Genomic DNA, 23,853 nt, shown 5'->3' with positions numbered 1-23,853 from the left:
GTTTATGTCATCTACCCATTTCTATTTCTAACCTATGTGAAGCCACTCTTTATCACCTTAACTCTGTTCTGAACCTCTCAGTCAATATTTTATCTAAATGTATTTGACTTTTTAATGTTTTCAACTAGTAATTACGTTTTAAGGCATAACATATAGCATGCTATGTTATGTCATATACGTTAAAGCTCCGGCATGATGATAAACGTAGCCCTCCATTCTATTTTTGCATAAAACAACCTCTAGCTTTCAATTTAAATTTCAAAAACTATGTTATGTTTCCAACCCCTGTTTATGTTCTTCGTTGTTTGTATTTTGTGATTCTGAAAAACCTCCATTACTGGAATGGCGGTGAGTATTTAATCATTCCGTATTTTACCTCACTGTCACCATTCAGTAATTCACTGCACTCATCTGCGTAGTGATTTGACCGATTTTATTGAGGAAGTAGTTCTAAAACTAATCGTCACAGCATAACCGAATACATTTGAGTATCGATTACGTTATGTCAGAAGTATAACTGCTTTAATTTACCTAATTACCCTTTGAAATGATTAAAATAATTACGACCAACCATGTTTTCTCCAAATATTACGAACTACTTTCAAAATGGCTGAACAGTAAAGGCAGAATCTGTGACCTAAGAGGAAGTTGGAAATTTTTCCTATTTAGTCCCTTACTGAAATCCTAGAACCTTGTCAGTTTCACTCGGTAAGAAAAAAATACAATACCCTTTTAGCTGAATATGATATTCTGCCATGTTTCTTATGGAATTGTAGATTATCGGATGTCTGTGACTGACACTGTTGTTTTGTTGATGACTCATACTTCCTCTTGTGGAACTTCTCATTGTTTTAGTGTCCCTTCACAGCTGATCTTGAAAACAATACATGTTTGAATGAGAAGGAACTGTTGTGTAGATATATGTCTGGACACAAATGTGTATTTTTTCAATACAGAAAGGGGGTGATTTTTGCATGTACGATAAAAAATGGCTTGATCTACATGTACATGTTGTACTCACTGTACGCTGTAAAGAACTTGATACAATGGAGTGTTATAATGTTTTCTGGCTGTCCAAGAGATACTAACTGCTTCGGGATAACTCCTTTTGTGTAATAGAGCGTGGCATATATACCATTCTTGTAAAGGCAAGGTTTATCAATTTAAGTTGGTATGTGTTTATATGTACTTTTCTATGTTTATGGTCATTTTGTAACGTTTCCATTTGTTACCGCTCAATCTTTGTCAATTCGTAACAGTAGTGCTAGTCAATTTGTAACTCTTAAGAAATCAATTGGTTATATAGTTACAGTTTACCAAAATGTTTTTTAATTTTGCTATTAGCGTTTTATATACGATATTAAGATGAGGAACCAAGTGAGAATATTAATCACAGCTAATCAATGTAATGAGCGCGACATAATGCTTAGCATGTTCAAGTTATATTTACAACCAACACTAGGCAGTAGAGTATGCAAGGGTAGGCAACATCGTGGATGCGGCAACACCAGTTAGTTATATATTTAGATATTAAATTTACTTAATTATGATAAAAAATGACCACACCGTTACATTAAAACCCATCCTAATTTACTCAACATTATATTAAAATAATGTCATAACTGAGATCACGTGTATTTTGGATTTATGATTGTTTTGATCAAAATCATGTGGTATGTGTACAGCCGGCCACAGTTACGCAGTCACACTGAAAACTTGATGGAACAAAATAAAAGAATAAAATAAATATGTTAAATTTCCTGATATTGAGTAGGGTTTTGAACTAGGCATGTTTCAACAAGATTATTAGGAATAAAAAGATATAAAACAGCTCAAAGAAAACTAATTTTGGGGACAGTAGAATGTTTCTAAATTACTGTGATTTATTGAGAAGTGCTTACAGTCTGTTTTCTGAAACTTTTTATTGAGCTAGTGCTTGAATCACTGGGCATTAGCTAGACTGTATTTGATGTGCAGGCCTTTCCTGCTACAGAACACTCCTTGTGGATCTATCACTTTTTATTTTACTCGATCAGTGTTCTCAATAAGAACCGGCTGCCAGCCAAAATGGAGGGTTCAAATGACAATTGGGCCGGTTCAAATTTGGAAATACTAAATGAATTTTAAATAGAATAAGTAGTAGCTGGTTGGTTACTTTACTATTTGAGACGGTTCAACTGAAACTTATTGAGAACCCTGCTCGATGGATTTTCAGCATCGCGGACACAAAATATAATTTGATGCTATCCACTTTTCCTCAGTGTTAACACTCTCGCACCCTCAGCGGCCGATCAGTGGACTGAAGAAAACCATCGCAGCATTACTCTGAGGAGAAGTTTTATGTAAGTGCTGGGTTGAATTTAGGTAGTCAGTCATTGCCTTTGTGGAGTGACCTTAGTTCTGGGTTAAAACTGACGGCTGTCAGTGGATGCCTTAGTGGAGCGACCTTAGGCCAAATAAAAAAAATGTCTTGTTTCTGGTCACCCGACCGACCCTACTTTTTACCCCCCGACCGTTTTTTTTTTTAATAGCGTAAAGACCGTTTTTTATAATTAGCGTAAAGTGAGCCGGGATTCCCGGTCCCGGCGCCGAAGAGTAAACCGCGCTATCCGACAGTAATATTATATTCGTGACGTGTTTTTTATACGGCCGTGTCGAAGATGGCTGGCCCTGCGCAGACGACGTCTGTTACGCATTTGATAGCCATAAAAATAGACAAATGTTCGCACTTCGACGGTTGTAGTGTCATTAAAGTTGCCCATTCGCAAACAACAATAAAAAGTCTTTTCATCGATTTACATGGCGAGCGAGAAAATGTCCGACTTGAAGCTAAATGTTCGGTAAGTTGTATGGTTGTTTAGATATCGTAAAAGGGCCATCGTAAAACAAATAATGCCTCGACCGAGAATGACAGTTTTGGCACCAACATTTTCGTAATTCAAAAGACTACAGTACACTCCACGCGGAACTACCACTTTCCTCGGTGACTCGGAGGCGTTTTTAATTTATCGCGGATTTCCGCCGAGTACGCAACCTTTTTCCTCGCTAAATTTCGCCGAGTTGCACCGAGTTAATCGTTTTCTATGGAGGGTTTTATTGCCGGTAGCGCCGGTGATCGTATCGATTTATTGACCTAATTGCGGAACTCCGCGTTTTGTGCATAGCTACTACAGTACATTGCTTCTGTTAAAACAGTATTAAATAATGAGACATTTAATTTTTCAAAGTACAGTAAGTTTCTTTTTAAAAACAATTATTGTAAATTTTCATCAGCATCGTCAAACAACTGTTGTTTTTCACATTATGTAATTAAAAGATATACCATAGCGTGCGTTTGTGTTTGTTATTGTCATCTTTCTCTTACTATATTAAGGTGTTGAGAACTTAATTAGATTGGAGTAATGAAGGTGTTGAGAACTTTGTAAGTGTGAATATTTTTCGGTCATTATTTCTTAATTTGCATTTTACCACTTATTAACACTTATTAATGTATCCGTAGTTATCAATGGTTCTAAACTTATTTATAACGCATATAAGTGTAAATCCTTCATCAAGTTAATTAAAATCCCATTAAACACCATTTTATAAATGCATTGAAATGAATAACACATTCTATCGGCTTCAGATCAAACAATCTCACTGTGTGACGTCACATAACTCACAGTTTTACCCACGAGGATCTCATGGAGAGCATGTATATTGTTATGCAGGATTAATGTGTCTGAGTGGTGTTTTCGAATGTAACTTAAGTTTTGCATTTTCAACTTTAATTCAACACATTAATTAGTTACCTATATCATTGAATGTGTTGACTTTTATTGAGGATTCAATAAGTATAACTGTACATAATTGCTTCTTACAGTCTATAAGTGTGGTAAAGTTTTATTATTGGCAGATCGTTTTACAAAAATGTCATGTCTTTGTTTTCTTAATCCCTTGATTGCCCTTGTTGTTTATTTAATCCTACAGTAAATATTTCACACTTCCTCTTTCTACATGCAATACATCGTTTAGGATGGGTATTTACTAATTAACTTGTCAACAGTGGTGTATACGGTTAGGTAAGGTTGAAACTTGGTAAGTGTGAAAACTACGATTGATGTCCTTTGGATGTCCGAAAATTAGGTACGCGAAATAAATTATTTTTATAAATAATTACGGGTGTAGCAAAAAATATCAAATAAATTGAACAAAATTAGATACAGTGGGAGATTCTTATCGGTTTTCCTCCGAGTTTCGCGGTGTTTTTACCTCCGAGTAACGCGGCGATTGTAATTATACGGTCCACTGATCAGCTTCGGTGGGTGAACGAGTAAAAACGCCGAGGAAAGAGGATTATGATTAATTGGATGTCGTGTCTGCGATGACCAAAATCCGCCGAGGAAAACGGAAAGTGGTAGTTCCGCGTGGAGTGTACTGTATCTATACACATATACAAGGTTTATTTGAATCGGACGAATTAAGGCAAAATAATGCCGACGAAGCGTGAATCATTATGCTGAGTGAATGGATTTAAATACTTCGTCTCTCTCAAATACCGAACGTCATATTAAAACGTTTCATTTTTGGACCTTCGTTTTTAATGTTTTAAAGGATTAAAATTAATTTTCTGTATGAAGAACCATTGACATTACACTTAGTTAGATTTTGTCTCTGTGATGTTTAAATACCCAGTATTACGGTTTCTTCCATCCATGTTTATATTTGTTTTCTGACAAAGAATGACAATTGTTTCTTGAGATTATTTCAAATTCTAGTCTTGGACTTGTTGCTTCTTGTCATGTAATAGTGCTGTTGTTGTTCTGTTAAACTAATAAATACATAAATATGGTTATAAACTTGTGTCCAGTTTCCTTTAAGCCATATTTGATGGTGTTGTATTGGCAGACAATATTTCATCATTTTTCAAACGCTATACTATTTCATTCCAAAGGTTTGAATAAAAAAAAAAAAATAATAATAAAAAAAAAAAAACCTACCTACCGACCCTGTTTTTTTTGAGGCATGTGACCAGAAACAAGACATTTTTTTTTTTTGGCCTTAGTGCTGGGTAAAAAACAGAAGTAGGTCAGTCAGTGCCTTAGTGGAGCGACCTTAGTGCTGGGTAAAAAACAGAAGTAGGTCAGTCAGTGCCTTTGTGGAGCGACCTTAGTGCTGGATAAAAAACAGAGGTAGGTCAGTCAGTACCTTTGTGGAGCGACCTTAGTGCTGGGTTAAAACTGAGGGCAGTCGGTCAGTGCCTTTGTAGAGGGCCCTTAGTGCTGGGTTAAAACCGAGAGTAGTCAGTCAGTGCCTTAGTGGAGGGACCTTAGTGCTGGGTTAAAACCGAGGGTAGTCAGTCAGTGCCTTAGTGGAAGGACCTTAGTGCTGGGTTAAAACCGAGGGTAGTCAGTCAGTGCCTTTGTGGAAGGACCTTAGTGCTGGGTCAAAATCGAGGGTAGTCAGTCAGTGCCTTTGTGGAGCGACCTTAGTTCTGGGTTAAAACTGACAGCTGTCAGTGGATGCCTTAGTGGAGCGACCTTAGTGCTGAGTAAAAAACAGAAGTAGGTCAGTCAGTGCCTTAGTGGAGGGACCTTAGTGCTGAGTAAAAAACAGAGGGTAGTCAGTCAGTGCCTTTGTGAAGCGACCTTAGTGCTGGGTTAAAACTGAGGGTAGTCAGTCAGTGCCTTTGTGAAGCGACCTTAGTGCTGGGTTAAAGCCGAGGGTAGTCAGTCAGTACCTTTGTGGAGCGACCTTAGTGCTGGGTTAAAACTCAACAGCTGTCAGTGGATGCCTTAGTGGAGCGACCTTAGTGCTGGGTAAAAAACAGAGGGAGGTCAGTCAGTGCCTTAGTGGAGCTGGGTAAAAACTGACCCTGATTTCCCCAAATGAGTCTCTTGAATTTCCCATTTTCAGAAAAAAAGCAACACATCGTGAACGAACAAAATACAAAATCGAATAATTTCCATTCCGCTGCCTTCACTTTTGTAAACAATGTGAAATTAGATGGATTCCTGGTTGAATGGCATTAATGCTCAAATTGGGGGTCTTTCCATAGGACAAAAAGCCTCATTCTGGGATTGACGTCTACTGAAAATAACTACCATATGAAAAAACACGGGAACTAGTAAAATGATTAAACAAATATATGAGGCTTTGGACTCTTCGATTGTACATCAATAGAGGAAATATATCCTTAAACACTATACAGTTACATTTTAAATCACGAACATTGACAACATTATTGTACACATGTCATTGATATCATTACGGCGATTTGCGCAATGTTGCACAGCTTAACTTCTATCCAAGGCTCTTAACAATAAAATGATACCTATGACTTGGTGATGCATGTTATTGTAAGAAGACAACACATGTGGAGGTCGATTCCTTAAATCCTTAATGACATGGTCATTTAAATTTACTAAAAAATATTCAAACTTGTTTGATGTCACTTGTCTTGGCAGTTATTGCAAAATTACAGGGACTGTTTATAGGACCTGGAGATATGTCTCTAAATGACATACGACATGTATAGTTTATTGTTATCACATTCACACCTCTGTCATTAGGGGCTGATCGTTTTAAAAACAAGACAAACAAATTTTATACACAAGAACAGAGTTGAAGGCAATAGATGTTTCTATTCATTCAACATATTTTTCGAATATTCAAATACCAATTTTAACATAGAAACGTTTGATCGAATATTAAAATATTCTTTCGCATCCCTAGTTTAAACTGTGGTCTATGTTGAGCTGCGTCAGTGCTTGGTTTAAACTGTAAGGGGTCAGTCAGTGCCTATGTTAAGCTGTGTCAGTGCTTGGTTTAAACTGTAAGGGGTCAGTCAGTGCCTATGTTGAGCTGCGTCAGTGCTTGGTTTAAACTGTAAGCGGTCAGTCAGTGCCTATGTTGAGCTGCGTCAGTGCTTGGTTTAAACTGTAAGGGGTCAGTCAGTGCCTATGTTGAGCTGCGTCAGTGCTTGGTTTAAACTGTAAGCGGTCAGTCAGTGCCTATGTTGAGCTGCATCAGTGCTTGGTTTAAACTGTAAGCGGTCAGTCAGTGCCTATGTTGAGCTGCGTCAGTGCTTGGTTTAAACTGTAAGCGGTCAGTCAGTGCCTATGTTGAGCTGCGTCAGTGCTTGGTTTAAACTAAGCAGTCAGTCAGTGCCTATGTTGAGCTGCGTCAGTGCTTGGTTTAAACTGTAAGCGGTCAGTCAGTGCCTATGTTGAGCTGCGTCAGTGCTTGGTTTAAACTGTAAGGGGTCAGTCAGTGCCTATGTTGAGCTGCGTCAGTGCTTGGTTTAAACTGTAAGCGGTCAGTCAGTGCCTATACTGAGCTGCGTCAGTGCTTGGTTTGAGTGGTCAGTCGGTGCTTTTGTTGAGTGGCGTCAGTCCCTGATTTAAACTAAGGATGGTCAGTCTTTGCCAACTCTAAATTAGGCTAAATTTTACTAAAACATAAAAGTAAGTTTGGAACAACACCGGGGTTGGAAGAATTTCCTTTTTTTACAATTTTTCATTAAAACATGAATTATTACATCTTTTGAAATGAAGTTTTGCAATTTCTATTCATGTGCTGCTTATGACTTAAGTCATGGTATTGCTTTTAATAATGCGTAGAAAGATACATTCTATTGCATTATAAACGAGGTAACAAGTTTATAATTGTAAATGTAAACAGTGAGGTACATGTAAATTCAATTCCATGCACAACATATGCCATCATTCATATAGTGGCCATATTTTGTTGTTTTAAGGGTATTATTATGTTTTTTTGTTTGAATTTCATATAATAATTATATATATTTATAAATGTTGTATTTAAACAAGATGAACAGAAACACTGACTTAAAGAGTACTAAACTACAGTTTTTTCCAAGTAAAAACTAGAGACAGTCCAAACAGTTTCACTGTACTGCCCCAACCTAGAATAGATATTTCTCAGTTTAGTTGTCTTCAAAGCAGCAAAAGACTGAACATTATCATAATTATTTTAACAGAAATTTATACTTAGTTTTCAGAACTTTGGAACTGTTGTTAGTTATGAGTAACTTGTGTTATATTTTGATTGCAAACATTTTCTGGTCATTTATTCAACTATTTCCACACTAGTAAAAAAAATATTGAGCAAAAATGCACAGCCACAGGAAAAGGTACCATTATCCAGTAGCAGTTTTAGTTCTTATGGATTGCAGAGTTTCACTTAGGGATTTATGCGATGGTGGACAAATTGGGTGTCACTGCTTATTTTGTGGAATCCCAATACAATAATACAACGAAAACTACAGGGACAAGCTGGAACACAGGTCTACTTAGGGCTTATACAGTCTTTGTCATAACTGGGTTGCCGGAAGCCCGGGACAAGTCAACACAGTTTAGGACAAGTCAAAATTTCCAGGAGGTTGTCCGAACGGGCAAGTGTATTTTCCCTCTGTTTGCGTAATTTCTTCAGCAACAATTCACAAATCCTGATTGAAGGTTATTATTATATTGAAATATTGGCTTTCGTATATTTACGCATGAACTGGTTATTTTGGGCAAGTCAAACTGTTTTCGGGCAAGTGTTTTTTTTTTTTAATTACTTGCCCAAAAGGACAAGTGCTGAAATTTTTTATGGCAAATACTGCTTATACTAATTTGTGTGGCCATAACACTTGTCCCAACATTTATCAATAATTGAAAAGTATAAGGTTACATTACTACATGTACCTTATTCAAGTGTGTTTTGTGGGTCCCAGGGATGCACAGCAAGTTAAAAAATGGGGGACCCAGCCAGAAAATAACATTTGGGATTCTGGGGCCAACAATCCTAGGAGTGGTTTCAAACTAAGGTCTTATATGCAAAGTAGGTCTGCACTGTTTAAAAACTCTTACAAAACCACTCCTAGAAATATTGATAAAAACATCTTCCTAGTGTTATACGTTATGGAAAAAAAACCTTGTACATGTATCACACATTAGCTAGCCGATGAACTGACAATCTTCCATCGGTTTTATTGTCAATTGCTTCACTTTTTATGGTGTCTTCAATGGTTCATTGTTGTTTAGTCTGAGTTTGGTGGACCTTGATACTTGATGCCATTAAACTAGATTATTGCCACCACAGGTGTCAATATAGCTCAGAAATATTTATTTTTTAAATTGAAAATAATATATAAACATATGAAAAATACAAAATTAATCAGTGCAAGTTAACCTGCTTTTGGCTTGAAGTTCTTGGATCAACAAACATTTTTGAGAAAGCAGTGTTGAAAACATAGTGTTTTTGAGAATTCAACTTTTTATCCAAATTTTATGGTGTTCAATTTTTTAACAAGGATACTGCCACCTATGGCTGGCACTCACTGGAGTGGTGATGTAAGGATGTTTTCTTGTTGCGAGGCAGCTTTTCCAGAAGGGTTCATTAACTCTGTTGCTGTTACAGGAATGTATGTATGGGGATTAGGTTTCCCACCTGGCTTTCACTGTGGTCAGTGGGTATAATGGATATTTATGATATGAAAGAAGATGGTTAGAAATGTTGATGATGGTGATGTCTTTGGAAACTACTGTGTTTTGATTAAAGAACAAAAACATATTTATGTTATAACTTTTGGCACAGTGAACACTGTTGCAGTAAGTATAATTAAATACTTTTAAACTTGTCAACTTGACCCAAGTTATTTTTCTACACTCTGTATTTTGTTTATAATGCTATGTGACTTAGTTGATTCTAAATATTTTTTATCAAAAAGTTCATGTAATGTCTTGTACAATGGATGCTGTAATGCATTCTTCATATCTGAAGATCATTATTTGCTCTTTGCATCAAAAACAGTAAGAAGTACCTTGAAATGAATATAAATAACTTCGGTAACAATTTTGAAAGGGGTCTAACCTCTTTACCCTGCTTTGGGCGTGAATCTCTCATGTGTTCAAAAACAGAACCCTCCACCCCCTACACCCAGCCTTTTTTCAGGATAGACCTTTTTCCACTGTAAGAACCTCTGCTAAATGCATGTCAGGCATGCCTCTCTCCTAGGTGTCACTTCATTACGGCCAGTTTTAGACTTCATTACAGCCTTACTATTTAGTTTTTCTTGGCAAAAGCTCCAATAAACCTCAGGTGGCCAAGATTACCAAATAGCATTCTTGGATGCAAAAATTTCTAGAGTGGGCTGATTAAATCTGTACATTTCTTTCAGACAATCTGATAAATTGAGATGTTTTCTCATTCAGGGCTTCTTGCTCTGTGGTAAAGCCAAATAAATTTAAATGATCACTGCAAAGTTTTTGGCATTGGGTGGTTGTATTTTTAGCCAAGCTGGATGACTAACACTTAACCAAGTTGTTGATCTGATGTGGTGTTTCAAAATAATTCTTTCCTGGACTATTTGTTCAATGGCTTTATCAAAAGTGTGTCATGAATGAAATTGATGTTAATTTAACGATGTTGGATATCATTGGAAATGTAACTATGTATTTCTTAAGGTGACGTGAGGATAGTTGGGTCAAAGCTCAATATTAGTAAAAAATAAATAAATTACATTATTGAAGTTAAAAGGAGTTATCTATTGTTGGATAAACACATTGAGAACAAGGAGGCTTACAAGTATAATTTAAAAAATATGTCCAAGTTACCCTGGATTTCAGAAAGTGTTTTGTGCATACTTCCAAGTATTTGTGGTTAACTGTTTCATTGTGACATGAAGTTTATGGATTGCACATCAATTTTTCCAGTAGACCTCATGGTTACAAAAGTTTACATTATAACATCGTTCAGACAACAAACATAGCTGAGACAATATGTTGAAAACACCATCTTCACCCTGCCCAGAAAGGTTGGACAAGGGCGGGGTTCATTTTGCCGTCACAGCGGTTACCCTAGAGTCAAAAAAGGTACAATATTAAAGTCAGTATTAAATATTTGACCATGCTGATACAATGTTAAAGCTACCAGAAAGGAGCACAACCTGGGAAGGGATGAGAGGCTTTTAGTGGCTTAGTTGTCCACCTCTCATCCAAGAGGTTGTGGGTTTGATCCGTACCAGGGGTACTTTCTCATGGCCTCTCAAAAAGGACACAGTTCTGGTTTCTGCCCAGGAAACGGACTTGGGAGTGATCTTATAATGCACAAGTCAATTGTAACCATGCCCCCCAGGTCCGGGGGGTATACTGGGGATAGCGTGGGAATTTAATGGGCCGTGTTTTACCTTCTGGGTGGCCCCGCGGTGCCTGATGAATGTGGTGTTTTTTTTCTTCACGCCAAAAATAGCAGGGAATGGGCCTAGAGTGCCTGAGGTGCAGGGGCATTTGGATTTTACCAGCAGTTTGTCCCGGCATGGTGGGGGGGGGGATTTTTCCCAGGCTTGGCTGTACCGAAAGTCAAAGTCTCTGCTATTCCATAGACCTGGAGGGGCAGTGGTTACAAAAACAGGTGCATTACTTCATAATAAGCTCAATAAATTCGCTTTCGTAACAATCAAGCTAAAATAAATTAGTATAAACCAACCTTGAAAGGGGTGGAGAATTGTTTGGTTCAACCATAGAAGAGCTTTACTTACCTAGCATTACCTGCTTTTCAGAAGTGCTTTGTCTTAAAAATAGAATTAGTTAACCAATAGCATAAGAGCTGGGAAGTTTAAACCATGCTTCTAAAAAGCCCAATTTAGATGGAAATTTCTGTCTGACACATAACTGTGATAGCAAAGTTATGGCCTCTGGGAATTACAAAGGTCTATCTTGTAACTTAATGTTGCATGCATAGAAAATGTCTACAGAAAGTTCTGGAACTACAGAAGCTGCAAGTCAAAACATGCCTCGGACATTATCATCAACACTATAAGATTATCAGTTTCCATGATTAGCACCATATCTGACTTAAGATACTAATTAAAAAAAAATCAAGCCAATAAATCACTTACCGTTAAGACACTAATTATATCATAATGAAACTTTCTTGGCTTCATCCCATTCATCTTTCAATCTGTTGAATACAAACTGCAACGGTTTTAAAAGAAATTAGGACCTCCTCATGGATTACCTGCTGTTTTCAATTCATTGACTTTGTGGCCGGTCAGTTGTAACTTCCCCCACCCCCCACCCCCCAATCCCCCCCTGGTTCCAGGGACCCCTGCAAAGACAAAAGCACTGCATTCAACCAGCACTGTTGGGCCTACAATTGATAGGTGCATAACCACTTGGTCTTAATATTTAAAAAAATTACGTTGAGAGACACAATTATCATGGGACTTGTGGGTCTAACAGTGAAAACTATGATTGTATAGATGGCTTTTAAATATTTTCAAATGGTTATGTCTTTAAGGAAAACAGATACTTAGGCTTTAAACTTTTGTATACAGACTGTTTTTTATTTCTCTCAAAAGAGGAGAAATAAGAAGAGAAAATAGTAGCAACAGCCCATTCTTAATATAGACGTACGTATTTAAACTTAACTTTATCCATTAAACTTGCAGGCATTATATACATTTGGTTATGTTGTGAAACTTGCCAAGTGGACATACTTCGTGATTGATGGCTGGAAAAGTGACACTTAATACTTATTAATTACTTTTAATGTAAGCTAAAAATCATATGTATCGCCATGTAAGATTGTAAAATGACACTAATAAAATACTGATTATGCTATAAGCTTGTCATTGATTGTCCATATATCACTGCTTGTTCAGCAGATAAATAAAACTGACCAACAACACAATTGTTTTTGTTATTGGTGAAATATCTAAAAGTTTGTGATTTTCTTGTTTTGACATCATTGTGGTATGAATTATTTAATGATTATTTAATCTTGTGTTTTATTACAATGATTCGGCTTTCATTATTGGACTTTCTATAAATTCAGTTCTTTTAAAAGAACTCTACGTATAAGCTAGAGTTAAAATACTGCGATCTACAGAAAATAAAGCAGGCATGTCTTGGCCGCATGGCTTAGTGGTCAACATACTATTTTGTCCAGTGAGAAGGCATTAGTATACTGCAAGTATTCAAATACATTTATTTCAGTAAATTAGTAGTCAGCTATTATTGATTGGTAATCGAGTAAAGCTAATTGATTGTAATCATGTGAAGCAGAAGATATAAACAGTGTTAGTTGGTAGTTTACACAATATTATGTAGACCACTAAAAAGTTTTTTGCGATGTGTGCCCTTAAAGCTCGTTGATGAGGGCCTGTATTCACCAAAAGTATTAGTGGCCACAAAGGTATTATTGAAAAACCCATTTATAAAGGCTATTATTCTTATTATAAAGGCTATTATTCTTATACTCCCACCACAGCTGTCTGTGCGTCCATCTGACCAGGGACAAGTCTTTTTTTTCCATTACACTGTATATGTTTTTGTGGTATTGACTTCAGACTTCATACACATATTAACTGTGTTAAGGAGAAGTGCTGCGCAAAAGAAACATTACTTTGTGTATGGTATTTCTAGAGTAACTGCTCTTTTTATTATTTTTATACAATTTGTTTTATTACTCTCCACTGGGCAGTTTTGTTCGGAGTATAACTTAAAGAGTCATTGAGATTGCCTTCAAACTTTATAAACAGATAGATGTCGCGAGGAGAACTGCAGTGCACAGGAACCATAACTCTGGTTTGCAATATTCTTTGAGTAATCGCCCTTTGTTAAATTTTACACATACTTTTCTCCGGAGCATACCTTGAAAATACTTTTAAGTGTTAACTTCATATACAGATAGATCTTGTTGAGGAGAAGTGCAGTGCAGAACAAACATAACTCCGGTAGCAGAAGTGTTTGAGTTATTGCCCTGTGTTAATTTTCTTACTTACTCTTTTTAGGGATGTAACTTGAAAAGTCTTAGTATTGAGTCTTACTTCATATACAGATAGATCTCATTTAAGAGAAGGGCAGAACCATTACTCTTGGTGCAGTATTTTTTGAGTTATTGTAATACTTTTTCGTTAGGCCAGGTTGATACGGTTCTTACTTAGGCTGGGATACTGCAGTCTCTGGCTATATATATATATAAACCCTTGTTTATACTATTTCTTTCTTCCCTCCATATCGTTATTTGTTTTTACTCAACTGTACAAAAGAAACATTATTTTGTGGTTGGTCATCTCAATTAAGAACTGCATGATTTATGCTTTTTAAACTTAAAAATGTATGCCTTTATATTTCCCCGATGTCATAGTTTTAATTGTAGACCAATTATATGCCTTTTCTTTGATCATTGAAGTTAAATTTGAAAAACATAATAATGAATATGTTTCTTTTGTGGTTATGCCAAGTGTAAACCTATACTGTGCCTTTTTAAAATGCTAATTAAATAAATTATACGAACGGAATGTAAAATTACCCAAGAAATAACATTTCTGTTTCCTAATTGTGGCATACAAACAAAATGTGATATATACATGTATTTTACATAAAGAATGCACTTAAGTTTTAAGTGTAATCTTAATTAACCATTCTGATATCTTAATTATGGAGGGATACTGGGAAGCAATTTACCAGTACTGAGTATCAATTACTGTTTTAAGATAAAATAGGTGCATTTAGAAGATAGAAAAGGGCGAAGGTTTTTTCTGTTTTCTTTTCTGGTTAACAGGTTGTTTTGAAGTAAATGAGTTCAGTCTTAAAATGTTCCTCAAGTCGGAATGGATCAGAATGGATCGCAATGAAATATAAAATCATATTATTGCTACAAGGAAATGTTTTTAAGTATGCAATTAACTGCAATGTTCGCCTTTCAGATTGCATGACAAGGTGGTGTTGAATTTGTTTGTTGTATGACGAAGTTGAGATTTTAAGTGGAAAACGCTTTATGGCAGTTAATGTCTTAGAGAAAGGTTGATGCACGTCGTAAAAAATATTTCCAAAGTAGATTGAGATACATGTTTGAAGCAAATTCTATGTACAAATTCTGTCCATGTACTTTTTTTGATGACATACATGTATATAATGATAATAAAACATGTATTTTGACCCAAAATTTATAAATTAAACATGAAGTAAGATGCAGTTGTATTTTATCTGAAATCAGCCGAAGGCCAGGCAAGGAAATAAGGCAGGTGCCTGTATCTTCTATTACCATAAGATATGGGCCATATTACACCTGTATATTTACTATATAATATCAATATCAGACCTTCATGACTGGAGGGTTGATTGGAGAAACACGTTTTGGGAGATTAAGCCATAAGCCGTAACTGTAAAACATGTTTCCCAGTGCCTCATGTACACCAGAAATGTTTAAGGTACTTGTGATAAGCTGTGTTTTCATGGAAAATAATTTGTAAATCTTTCAATGTAGTGGAAGATTAGAGCTGATAAGGCTTTGGATGAGAAATCACCGAAAAACAAGGTAGCATGGTTCCACATTTCCACATCAAATGAGTTTACCTGAATTTGATAAGTTAAAAGAATTTAGTGGGAAAAAATTACACTTGAGAGGGAAAAATATTGTGCAATACAGGTGGCAATTTGGTGTCTGGTTTGATGGTCTTTCTATCAGTGCATAGCCTTAAGTCTTGTGTTCTTCTGTTTTTGTTTCTTTAGATCAAGCTTTTAAATTATTTTGATACCAAAGTGTGCAAATGTTCAGGATAACAGGTAGTTGAATGAGTGATTGTGAATTTCCTTCAGTTCTGTATATAGAGCATAAATTAAAGCTCCACTCTCACAGATTTACTGTTTTTACAACTTTTTTATTTTTGGTCTTGGAATGAGCAAATATTTTGTAAATATCCGCAACCCAGTGGTAGAAGACTGCTGACAAAAGATCAGATCGCAGATTTTCATATTTCTGTTCGAAAATTAATGTTTTATGGCTAAAAGCGTTACTAATGGTTTAAGAAAAAATGCATCAATTTTTTTAACTTAAATAGAACAATGTGCGATCTAATTTTTTGTCAACAGTCTTGTAAGACTGGTTTACATGCATTATCGCATACGATGGCTCGTTCCAAGACAAAAAATAAAAAAGTTGTCGAAATGATCAATCTGTGAGAGTGCAGCTTTAAGTCAAAGTCATGCTATTGGAGCAATATTTTGCTGAAAGAGTGATATGTACCAGTAACATCCTTGTCCTTTCTCATACATGTATGCACATGTACAAATCCTTTACTCTTGTAATATGTTCTCATATTTTGATATCCTGTTCTTCAACTTTTGAAGCTTTTTTTTTTAAAGTGTTAAGACTTGGTGCTTCAGCAATATCTGACATAATGGTTATGTCCTGTTACCACTCTCACTTCATGTTTTTTGTTTGTCTTTAAGAAGTGTTTTCAGAACGGACCCTTACAAGTGAACTGCTCTGTTACAGAAGTAGCACATGTGCATAATTGGGTCTTATCATAACAGCCTACTATCGAAAAAAGTAAATGTGTATTTCTGTGTGTTTCAGGTATGCACGGGGTTGACGGCAGTTAACATGGGGGACGGGGAACAGTGGGTGATAGCCAAGTACGACTACAAGGCAGAGAATAGCAAGGAGCTGGACATTAAAAAGAACGAGAAACTCATCCTCGTTGATGACACAAAGGAATGGTGGATGGTGCAGAATTCACGGAATAAGTCTGGATATGTGCCATCAAACTATGTGAAACGGTCGAAGCCGTCTTTTTTCTCAAGTTTAAAGAATACTCTGGGTAGAAAACATAAGGATGGTAAGGGAATTGGAAGTCCGGTTGTTAGTCGGAATGGTAACTCTGGCGGGGGTGGGGGTGGGGGCTTGGGGATGTTACCATTGCCTCCAGAGGGTTCAGAGGGGGATAAAAGCTCTTTGAATAGTGAAAATATACAGGTGTGTGAACCTGCTCAGCCAGCCATAGTAAAATACAATTACACATCTCAACGGAAAGATGAAATGTCATTGACTAAGGGTGAAACTGTGTTGGTGTTCGAGAAATCTAATGATGGTTGGTGGAATGGACGAAAGGGCAACCACACTGGTTGGTTCCCTTCAAACTATGTGGAGTTACAGACCCATGATAATAGTGGCTATTGCACTCCAGCTACAAATTTGGAGGTTCGAACAAGTGAAATTGTGACAGCGTTGTATAAATTTGAAGGATCAAGTGGGGAGGAGTTAAGTTTTAAACAGGGGGACAAACTTGTGATTATGGACAAACCCCCTGATGATCCAGAGTGGTGGAAAGCGAGGAATTCTCGGGGGGAAAGTGGGTTAGTGCCAAGAAATTATGTGCAAATAATAGAGGAAGCTGTGAGTGATAATGAGAATACGTCAGCGACAAACAGTTCTTGTACTCCGCAGTCACAATCCACAAGTAGTTTATCGAACACTTCCAGTTTAGGGGCGGGGGGCAGAAAACAGTTCTGTGCCTCGGGACCATTGTCAGATAAAGATTGGTATTATGGGAAAATTACGCGACAACAATGTGAGGAGATGATGTCAAAATACGCCGTGGATGGTGACTTCATAATACGGGATAGTGAGTCTACTGTAAGTATCTAATCGAAACTTATTATACCCCGTGATAGACATATCTGGGGCTATAGTATAAAGGAGATGCATTCATCATATCATATATTTTGATGCCGCATTCTGTCATTGGGTGCCACAAAATTCTGGTGTCATGTAAGTAGCACCAGTAATATTGCATTTACACACTTTTAACTTCATAGGAGTGTTGGTCAGGCCTTAATAATTAATTGTTTGTTTAAGGTAACATTCTCAAATTGACAAAATAGGGATTATTTTTCAAGTATACTCTGTCAAGATCATTTTCTTGCAAATAGCGCTATTTATTTCAAATGTCACTCATATATTGCTGTTGTTATGGAGCTTAATTCTGTCAAATATTGATGACAGTTTATGTTTAAAAAAAATTGTTTATGGTGGAAAGACCATTTTTTCCGAATTTCTTTTTGAAAAAAATTAAGTACTAGGGTCGGTAGCTTTTATTCGGTAGGGTCGGGTTTACTGAAACAACCCAAAAATTTTAGGCCACAACATGGACTGTTGTGCACTTTTCTTTCATATTTAGCTCTGTACAGCAAGAGTTATGGCCCTTGATAACTTGATAAAGCTTGTGTTGCATGTAGCATATTAAGTATTTCACCTACACTCCCTGCAAGTTCATAAGAATATTGGTTTGAATATTCTGATACGCACCTGCCTTTTCTGTCTCATTTCACTTTTTCTACAAGAGTTTTGGCCCTTGAGCTAGTAATAAATTGTCTGAAAATCTTTGTGTTGTATGTCGCACCAAACGTCTTTGTATCTTCATCTACGAAACTAAAGTCAGTATGTTAGTCAGCATGGGCTGTGTTGCACGTGCTATTTCTTTTGCTTTTCACTCGAGCTAGCAAGAGTTATATAAATGGCTCTTGGTTTAGTAAAAACTGGTCTGATGGAGCTGTGTTAGTGCATCACAATAGTGAATACACTGATAATAAGGCAATGCTCATGTCTTCAATTTAAAAACAAAACATTGAACCATTCCTGTGTCCAGGCTGTCCTTCTGGGGGGTATTTATCATCATTGTGATAGCTCTAGTTGAAATTTTGTTTAAAACATATCGTAGTTGGTGTACATGACGTGTGGAATAAAAGAAAATAGACTTTTAATAACTCATCTTCACCTTCATGTATAACATTGACAAGCATTGTGCAACATTATTTTTTAAAGGAGTAAAGAACAGTTGCTGCTAAATGTATTGAAACTTTAGCACACGCTTTACTGAGAAAAAATTATCAAAATTAAGAATGCAAAACTTTTCGCATCCCTAACTTTGATCAATGGTAGCAAAACTCGCGTATCCAGCGATTTTTTTTGGTGCAATTTACTGCTTTCTAAAGGCTGTTTCCCCATGCTAAAAAATGTCCACATTTCCTATTTAAAAACAAAACACAAAAAACCAATTTGATTTAAATATATGCTGACTACGATAAAGAATAAAAAAGCATAGAATTTCTTGAAAATCAACAAAATCTTGACAATACTAACTCTTTCACAGGATAATGTATGAATACAAAATTGAAAACATGTATATTTTCCATTATATTAGCTTTTTTTTGTCTGATTTTGTATATTTCCCCAAGTTTTTTTCCCCAATTTGCAAGGAACAGGTGGTAAAAATAATTTCAAAAAAAAATCACTGGTATCTATTTTCATTGTAAGATGTTGACACTGTCTTTGATTGAAAATGATTTATAACTATGAATATATAATTATATATTGAAATTAAATCATATGTTGACAATATTGTCTTTCAGGCTGGTCACTACACAGTCGTGTTGAAGGCACCGGACCGTAACAAGCATTTCCGCGTGCAAGTCAATGACGGCCTCTACCACATCGGCCCTCAGAACTTCATCTCCGTCGATGACCTCATCGAACATTACAAAAAACACCCCATTTACAAATCTGAGTCAGAAAAGCTATACCTCATTAAGCCTTTTACTTATCCTTCCGATTTCTAGCACTGTGCTGTTTGTTTATTTATTTATTCTCTGTTCTGTGAATGGGGTTTTATATGCTGTCTAAACCATGTCTCCAAGTATAAATTTGTCAAAAAAGTTTTTAGTTTTTCGAAGATTTCTTTTTTAAGGTATTATCATTTCCTTGGTAATGTAAGGGTTTGTTTTCAAAAACTCTTACTGAATTGAATATTTGTTGAGTTAGGATTAGCTATGGATTAATTCAAACACAAGAAGAGCCTTTCTAAACACCTTTGGTGATTTAAAATGGTTTTGATTGGTTTCATAAAAGAACAACATACTTATTAATATAGATAATGCTATTTTTGGAAAGCACATTGCCAACATAATTGCTAATTTATCAAGTAATTTAAGAATCAATGTTACATATTTAATAAAAAAAAATCAGGTTTAATGGCATACTTTTGTAAGATATAGTTTAAGCAGTAGGTGAAACCGTGATTTTGTCCTTAAAGCTGCACTCTCACAGATTTACCATTTTAACGGTTTTTTATTTTTTGTCTTGGAAAGAGGAAATTTTTGCGTAAATATCTGCAAACCAATGATATAAGATTGCTGACAAAAAATCAGATCGTAGATTTTCATATTTCCCTTCAAAAATTAATGTTTTATGGCTTAAACCGTTACTAAGGTTTTAAGAAATATATGCATAAAATATCAATTTTTGAACTTAATTATAAAAATCTGCGATCAGATTTTTTGTCAGCAGTTTATAACTGGTTTCCATGGATTTTCGCAATAATTGGCTCGTTCCAAGACAAAAAATAAAAAAGTAGTCAAAATGTTCAATCTGTGAGAGTGCAGCTTTAACACCTTCAATGTTTAAAATGTCCCTCTCAGTGGTTAGTAACAGATATATATGTAATGTAAGTGTGTGCCAAGTATACCTGTATATAAATGGTAAATGTTTACTGAAAATACCCCGACCATGTGTACAATAACAACACACTCTCTTGTATCCTCTGTGTTAAGACCTTAAGTTTTCAGTGGGGCCATCTTCTCAAAGAGTATACAAATAATTCAAGATACAGAATTTAAGTTCAACATTTAGTGAGTGTTGCAAGTGAAAATGAAAGTTTCACTTGCAAAATCTGAAAACTGAGTTGACTGAACAGACAAACAAAACAGGGATACCAATTTTCCTCTTTTCAGCTTATTTCCTCTTTTTTTTGGCCACAAAGTTTTAAAATGAAAATTGTTGCCTTTTATCTGATCTATACAAAAAAAATGTATATAGTGTGATAGGGATACTCCTATTTCGTATTAGATTCCTCTTTTTTTTACAAATTTGCTTTGGCATCCCTGACAAAATTGTTTTGAAATAGATATTTAAACTATGTACTAAGAAACATGAATTTGAAACTGATCTGTGCATTGATTAGATGGCCCCATTGTATATAATACAGTACCTATATGTTATGACAAAAAAATGTATATAGGTTGTGTTGACTGAGATTTGAACAAAAAAAGCAGTGATGGAAGTTGAGTTGTTTCTGATACTAGTGCTCACTAAGTCTGTTTTATCAATGTTGAAGAGTTAGGAATTTATGGAAAATGGAATTGATACATTGAAACTGTACACAGAAAATAAAGAAATTAGTTTATCAAATAATTTTTTACTGTTAAATATGATAGATTGAAAGAATTAGTTTCAAAAGTTTCGCATGTTTTGTTAGGACCAAATATTAGGCAAAGCAAATCTGCATTTTATTGTGGCATAACTAAGGATTAACTGCGTAAGATTGAATAATATAACCAATCCAGTGTTTATAAGAAATGTGTTGTATGATGCTTGTTGAATTAACTTGACTTAGGAAGCATTTTCTATTTTTCATTTCACTTGATCAGTTTGTACAAGTTGTAATGTTTCATTATTGTATATATTAAAGCATTAAATTATTTGTCTGTAGATGAAGTATCTGTGTCAATAATGTGTAACTGTATCAAAAGAGTCACAGTGATATATGTCTGTACATAGTACATTATCCAATCCAAAGCGGTTTGATAGGGTATATGGTGGATATAAGTATTTTAATGCAACAGTCAAATATTATTTTAAACCAGAGCAATGAAGCAATTTCTTAACCAAGATGCCAGGTCTTTAATATCAATATGGTCTAATGATTTATGCAGGATATTTTAATTTAAAAAAGTAGTTTACTGACATTGTTCATATGTAGTTTGGAAATGTTGTTCTTTAAGAAAGTAAAGATAAATCTCAGCTTATATCATACATATGGTTTGGTTGTTAAAAGCACTTGCAAGAACTATTCTTCATAATGAAATATCACATGCTTTTTGTGCTTAAGAATGTTGATATGGTTGATGTGTTCTGCATTTGAAAATTACATTTCTCTTTAATTTTAGTTTACTAAGGCTTGCTTTGTTAACAAGTAGATTTTTAATGCTGTCAAAACATGTAATACAGTTCTTTATAATGTATTTTTATTCTATTTCATTAATACAATAATTAACTGAATGTTTTTTTGAAAATGTGATACATCGGGATTGACATGGTACATAATCAGTGGTTGTGTTTGGTGAACAAGTCTGTAGTAGTTGTTTCCCTTGCATTGCAGTAATGGTATTATTTATATAGAGTTTTTTTTACATTTAACAAGTTTCAAAATTGATAGGAATTAGTTGTGCAAATTTGATACACAGCTATGCAAATGTGATGTTCCATCCATTATTTGAATTTAATTTATTAATTATTCAGCTATTAAAGCCCATTAAACCCTTGTACATGTTATTTCTTAAAGTGGTTAATTGGTTCTATCTGAAAAAAAGTGTTTTCAGTCATCTCATTCTTGTTCCAGTGTCAAAGGTCCTGAAACAATATGAATATCTGGTAACTCCAAATCATTGTTAAAACTCTACCAGGATCATGATTCGTCTCTTTATATACCTTGGGCATTAGGTGTCAGTAAGGAAAAAAAAATTGGACTTTTTTATGAAAACTAATGGAAAACATATTTTCAGTTTTCAGTGTTTAAGAAGCTACATTCAAGTCTTTTAGGAATATAGTTATTAAAGTTTTGTTATTGTAAAAGATGAAAAAATACCCTTATAAAAATCTTTCAAATTATCTGAATGTATATTATGAAACATTAACCAATATGCACTGCCTATAATATTTGTTACATATAGTTGCCATAATTTGTAAATCATGGCCCTCTTGTTGTAAATATTGCATGTAAATGCATACACTATTGTTATTAGAACTCCGGATAATTAATATATTTTATAAGCAATATTTTGACATAGGGCAATGAAAATGTGCATTATTTTGAAATAGTAGAAATGGGTTTGTTATGATTATTTTTCATGGATTGAAAAATTTTACCTGTCTTTTCAAAGGAAAGTTTAGTTCAAAGATTGTTATTTTCTGTTGATTTTGGTGTATTGTTTTAGTATTATTGTTTGAGAATATCTTTTCCTTGAACTCTTGAAATTCAATAAATCCAAGCTTGAAATGATGCAATAGCCTTACAAACACTTTAAGCAACACAGAGCATGTTTTTGGCATATTTAATCATTATTAACAGTGGAGGTTTAACACATGTATCCCGGAGATCACATAAGTGGGCTTTCCCTTGGCAGAACAAATAAAAAAGGTGAAATTCAAGCTATTGAATTTAATGTAGCAGATCAATGTTTATGTTGTTTCCAAAGTAACTAGTGTATATTAAAACAGTACAATTTTGTTTTTATCTGGGGATAAGCTTGGGAAAACCAGAATATTTAAAATTCCGGGCATCAACTATTGATGATGTTTAACCATCAATACAAGGGTTTCGTTCACTTTTTACATTTTTTTTATATATATTTGATAGCAACTTATGATGAATAGAAATAGTTTCCCCTGTATTATACTTTGCTGCATTAGGACCTGAACAGTATAGTAGTATAGTACTATTGTTAAACATGAGCAATATGCTTCCTCTCACATATTATGATCTTTTTTATTTTCTTGCATTGCTTTGCTAATTTGATAAACTTTTGACAGCTTTTCTATTCTGTTATATATATACAATGAGTCATGCTTTTCAGTTAAGTAACAGTTAGAATGCCCTTCCTAGTCAGTGTATTAAATGGAATGATTATGCAACAAATGTAGACCATTAGTGCTAGTACATTCTAAGGTCAATCCTTGGATTAAAAACTTTAAGCATTATGCTGTATAAATAGGTTCTAAATTCTTTCACCATACTGATGTAAATATTACGATATATTGATGAACTTGAGTATGTACTATGTCTTCTAAATGTGCATGCAGACAACACGTATGTGGAGTACATGTGTATTACTGATTATTAATTAAATTGTTTTTGAATGTAAGCTGCTTTGTCTTCTTTGAATTCTTTGGATTTAAAGCTAATTAGACTTGAATGTATGTATTAATAGAGAAATAATGATAAGCTCACGTGATATTGAAAGTTTG

The 23,853-nt window shown here is 35.0% G+C and overlaps 1 protein-coding gene across 1 annotated transcript; it reads left to right on the top strand.

Moving 5' to 3' along the window:
* Positions 1-471: 471 nt before the first annotated feature.
* On the top strand, positions 472-23,744 carry LOC128219901 (cytoplasmic protein NCK2-like). The gene is made up of 3 exons (XM_052928055.1): positions 472-708; positions 16,351-17,409; positions 19,185-23,744. Exons 2-3 carry the CDS (start codon positions 16,378-16,380, stop codon positions 19,389-19,391), a joined length of 1,239 nt encoding a protein of 412 aa, XP_052784015.1. The 5' UTR covers positions 472-708; positions 16,351-16,377; the 3' UTR covers positions 19,392-23,744.
* The last annotated feature ends 109 nt before the right edge of the window (positions 23,745-23,853 follow it).

The sequence above is a fragment of the Mya arenaria genome, chromosome 15 (genome assembly GCF_026914265.1).
Source record: "Mya arenaria isolate MELC-2E11 chromosome 15, ASM2691426v1".
NCBI lineage: Eukaryota > Metazoa > Mollusca > Bivalvia > Myida > Myidae > Mya > Mya arenaria.
The sequence above is the reverse complement of the archived record's forward strand: the minus strand, read 5'-3'. Positions and strand labels throughout refer to the sequence as shown.

What these genes read in the sequence shown, in the direction of transcription:
- LOC128219901 (XM_052928055.1), top strand. Translation starts at nt 16,378, where the DNA reads ATGGGGGACGGGGAACAGTGGGTGATAGCCAAGTACGACTACAAGGCA. An exon ending in TACGGGATAGTGAGTCTACT is followed by an intron (nt 17,410 to 19,184) that starts GTAAGTATCTAA and finishes ATTGTCTTTCAG; the next exon opens with GCTGGTCACTACACAGTCGT.